The sequence below is a fragment of the Nematolebias whitei genome, chromosome 15 (assembly GCF_014905685.2).
Source record: "Nematolebias whitei isolate Nwh7 chromosome 15, NemWhi1, whole genome shotgun sequence".
NCBI classification, from domain to species: Eukaryota; Metazoa; Chordata; class Actinopteri; order Cyprinodontiformes; family Rivulidae; genus Nematolebias; species Nematolebias whitei.
In genome coordinates this window covers 27,397,566-27,401,451 of record NC_056512.1, presented here as the reverse complement: position 1 = coordinate 27,401,451, position 3,886 = coordinate 27,397,566, and the positions used below count along the sequence as shown (strand labels likewise).

Genomic DNA, 3,886 nt, shown 5'->3' with positions numbered 1-3,886 from the left:
TATGTAGCTCTAAAACCAACTAACAACTGACTTTTCAGGAAGTGAACTGAACAACTTTTATTTAAATGTAAACAAAACACTTTCTAATCACAAGCTCTTCTTGACATTTTCCAATCATCCTTCAAAACACAGGCAGATGTTACGAGTGTATAGTAGATTTGTGGAAAAACAAGTTAAAATGATGAAAAATGCAATTACAAGCAGCTGGACTTTTTTGTTTCAATCATTGAACACTTTTCTTATTCGTCTTATAAACCAGAGTTTCTCATATTACTTTATGTGCTTCATTACCTAATGTGAAAAATAACTCAAAAATGCATGTATAGCAAATGTCTTGTTTGATAGAATTGACCAAACTGGTACTTTTGTAACAAATCATACACCTAATTATGATAAATAATACTTATAATCTTACCATTCTTGTTTTGCAGTCAAGAGATCTCACACAAGATGAGATAGAAGGTAATATTTTTACATTTTCTGCTGTTTTGATGATGTACTTTAGGATTAATATTTCTCCATTACCCTTTTATATGTGTGATTTGTAGAGTTACGAGAAGCCTTCATCGAGTTTGATAAAGACAAAGATGGCTTCATCACCTGCAAAGACTTGGGGAACCTGATGAGAACCATGGGCTACATGCCAACTGAAATGGAACTGATTCAGCTGGGCCAAAACATTAACATGAACCGTGAGCGTCATCATCAAATGTTCATGTCACACTCCATATAATTCAATAGAAACTGCTTTTAAAACTCATGACATTACTTGTTCATACTTGACCATGTAAATAAAATAATTTTGATAAAATATGTAAGAAGCTTTTATTTTTGTTTTGTTTAATTCTGTATATTCTCTATATGTCACAAAAAATACCCCAACTAACAATAATACCACAGTCCAGTAAGAGAAACACTAAATGTTAGATGTAAAAATATCTGTTGCTGGTTTTTTTTGTGTGTTTCTTAGTGGGGGGACGGGTGGACTTCGAGGATTTTGTAGGTTTAATGACCCCTAAACTTCTGGATGAAACAGCAGGGATGATCGGTTTGAAAGAACTGAAAGATGCTTTCAGAGAAGTAAGCTTAAAGGGACAGTCTGGCTATTTTTGAAGTGTTCTGTCAGCTGGGTGTCAATAGTTCGTACTGTATAACCTGGACGAAGACTTCTCTTTGTCAACATACTCTTTGCTCTATAACTGATGTCACAACTGATAAGGTACTAACTGTTCATAACTATTTGACAGAGCATCACTTTAAAAATGCATGAACTATCCCTTTAAAAAGTATTTTTATGTGTTTGCTGTTTGACTGTTTGACAGTAACAATTAAAACAAAAGTGCAAAATCTATGGAAATGTTCCAGTCATTCACATCATCCTAAAGCTGCCGTTTCTCCTTTCCATGGCGTGTAGTTTGACATCGACGGCGACGGTGCGATCACGTCTGAAGAGCTGAGGTTTGCCATGATGAAGTTATTAGGTGAACAAACCAGCAAGGGTGAAATAGATGAAGTGGTTCGAGAAGTTGACAACAACGGAGATGGAAAAGTTGACTTTGAGGGTGAGATAAAACACAAAGACAGAGAAACGTGACGGCCTCGGCCTTACGTAACCTTCTGGTGTGTCAGCGAGTTAGAGGATTGTTTGCTGAAATTACATCATTAATGAGGCTTAAGGAAAAATTAAAATAAAATACGGAGTTATGTAAAACTTTGGTTTTAATACCAGAACGGTGCTGTAACTTTAAATCATCTGTGCCGTAAATAACATTATTAGCTTCTCTTGGGTTTTACCACTTTAAAATCACAAAGCCTGACAAGAAAACATTTTGTTGTTGTTATTCTTACTCAGAATAAAACTCTTTAAGAACTAAAGCAATATTTTTCATTTTAGAGTCAAATAAGTTTTTAGTGTTTGGTCTCACAGCAGCCGTTGTATTTTTTCATTCAACCTTTATTTATACTGGTTAGTCTCAGTGAGCCTCGAGGGCTCATTTACAAGAGCGACCTGCTTTAAACAAAGAATGATGACAACAGTAGACAATCATAAAAGAAAGCATGCAAATTGAAAAATTAACTGAAGATGATGATATTAAAAAAGGGAAAAAAAAAAAAAAACATTTATAATTAAGCGATGTAAAATACTAAAAACAGGAACATGTCTGCGGTGGTTCTTGCCAGAAACTTAACAGATGTTTGAAGCCACTTAGAGAAGTCATGGTCGAGAGGTTCAGATCTTTTTGCAAGATATTCCAGGAAACAGGAGCCGAGTAGGAGAAGACACTTTTGCCAAGTTCAGTCCTCACTGAGGGAACACTGCAGGTAATAATGTCCTGAGAGTGCACGCTGTAGCTGCACTCATGCAGTGACATGTAGGAGGAGATGTATGAAGGCAGCAGACCAAGAAGTGATTTAAAGATGAAAATATACCAATGAAAGAGTCTGTGTGAAGTTAATGACGACCAGTTAACCAGTGAATACAGGGTGCAGTGATGCGTACGGTAGTTACAGCCAGTTGTGAATCTTAACGAATCATGATAGACAGCGTCCAACATCTGCAGGGTGCATGTAGGAATGATCATGTAAATAATGTCACTGTAGTCAATGGAGGGAAGGAAAGTCACAGTTACAAGGTGTTTCCTAATTCAGAGTTAAACAGGATCTGTTTCTGAAAAAGAAACCCAGTTTAACTTTCAGTTTTTTTACTAGGTTTTCCACATGGAGCTAACAAGAGAGATGAGAATCAACCAAGATACCCAACTATTTATAGGAATCAACAAACTCAATAGGAATGTCATTTGTAGATAAGATAAAAGGAAGAACTGCTGGGACCGACTTCCTGTTTGAAAACAACATCCCTTTGGTTTTGTCTGCGTTTAGTACAAGTTTGAGATGGAATCTGACTGGATGATGTCAGAAACAGATTGCAAAAGCTGGAGAGCCTTAGCAACTGTTTTAGCTCGACAAACAACTGTGTCATCAGCATAGATATCTAAGGATGCATCAGGGATGAACTGACCTAGATTACTTATGTAGAATGTGAAGAGGGTGGGTCCTAAGACGGAACCTTGTGGTACACCATTGTTAACAGTTAGATAACTGGAAGAAGTACCATTATGTTGAACACATTGCCTCTGATCTGAAAGATAATTAGTGAACCAACCAATGGTGTGATCTGAGAAACTAGCATCAGAGATCTTATAATATAAGATGTCATGATCCACAGTGTCAAAAGCTTTAGACAGGTCTAAGTAAAGTGCAGCACAATAATCCTTAGCATCCAGTGCTTTAACAACATCATTAAAAACCTTCAGCGAAGCAGTTGTTGTGCTGTGTTGTTTCTTGAAACCAGATTTTATGACATTTGTATGCATCCAGTATGGCATTTGGTTTTAAATGGTTAAAAGCTGTTATAATTTGGTTGGTCAAAATGCTTTTTGATTGTCTTCACAGAGTTTGTGAATATGATGTCGAAGACATGAGGACAACGGGATGAAGACAGGAGAAGATATGTTCTATACTGCCTCCTTGTTAAGAATCACTTTGTTTTCTTCTTATTAAAGGTATATAAGCATCGTCCGTGATAATGTTATACTCAGAATCTTAAAACAACAAATACCATTTTTGTTTAAACAAAATCAATATAAATTTACATCAAGAGTCCTAAACAGCAAAGCTCACCTATCAGGATGGTTCTTTATTTAAATATTTTTCAAGTTTGGATATTTTTCTACTTTAAGCTGTCCAGATGTGTCCCAGTGAATGAGCATGGAGAGTAAATGTTAAATGTATTCAATAAAAACGATTGCATATGACTGATGTGTGCAGAAGAAACTGCTTTTATTGGTTTAATTTCTACATCTATTAACAGAAAGCAAAAATACTG

At 35.8% G+C, this 3,886-nt stretch overlaps 1 protein-coding gene across 1 annotated transcript in view; it reads left to right on the top strand.

The window, feature by feature from the left end:
• cabp5b (calcium binding protein 5b) overlaps positions 1 to 3,667 on the top strand; it is a 4,390-nt gene extending 723 nt beyond the window's left edge. Inside the window, exons 2-6 of the mRNA XM_037689577.1 lie at positions 432 to 462; positions 549 to 692; positions 971 to 1,080; positions 1,415 to 1,562; positions 3,454 to 3,667. Of these exons, the coding sequence (XP_037545505.1) occupies positions 432 to 462; positions 549 to 692; positions 971 to 1,080; positions 1,415 to 1,562; positions 3,454 to 3,482 (462 nt within the window). The 3' untranslated portion in view covers positions 3,483 to 3,667. The remainder of the gene's footprint in view (positions 1 to 431; positions 463 to 548; positions 693 to 970; positions 1,081 to 1,414; positions 1,563 to 3,453) is intronic.
• Positions 3,668 to 3,886: the final 219 nt, after the last annotated feature.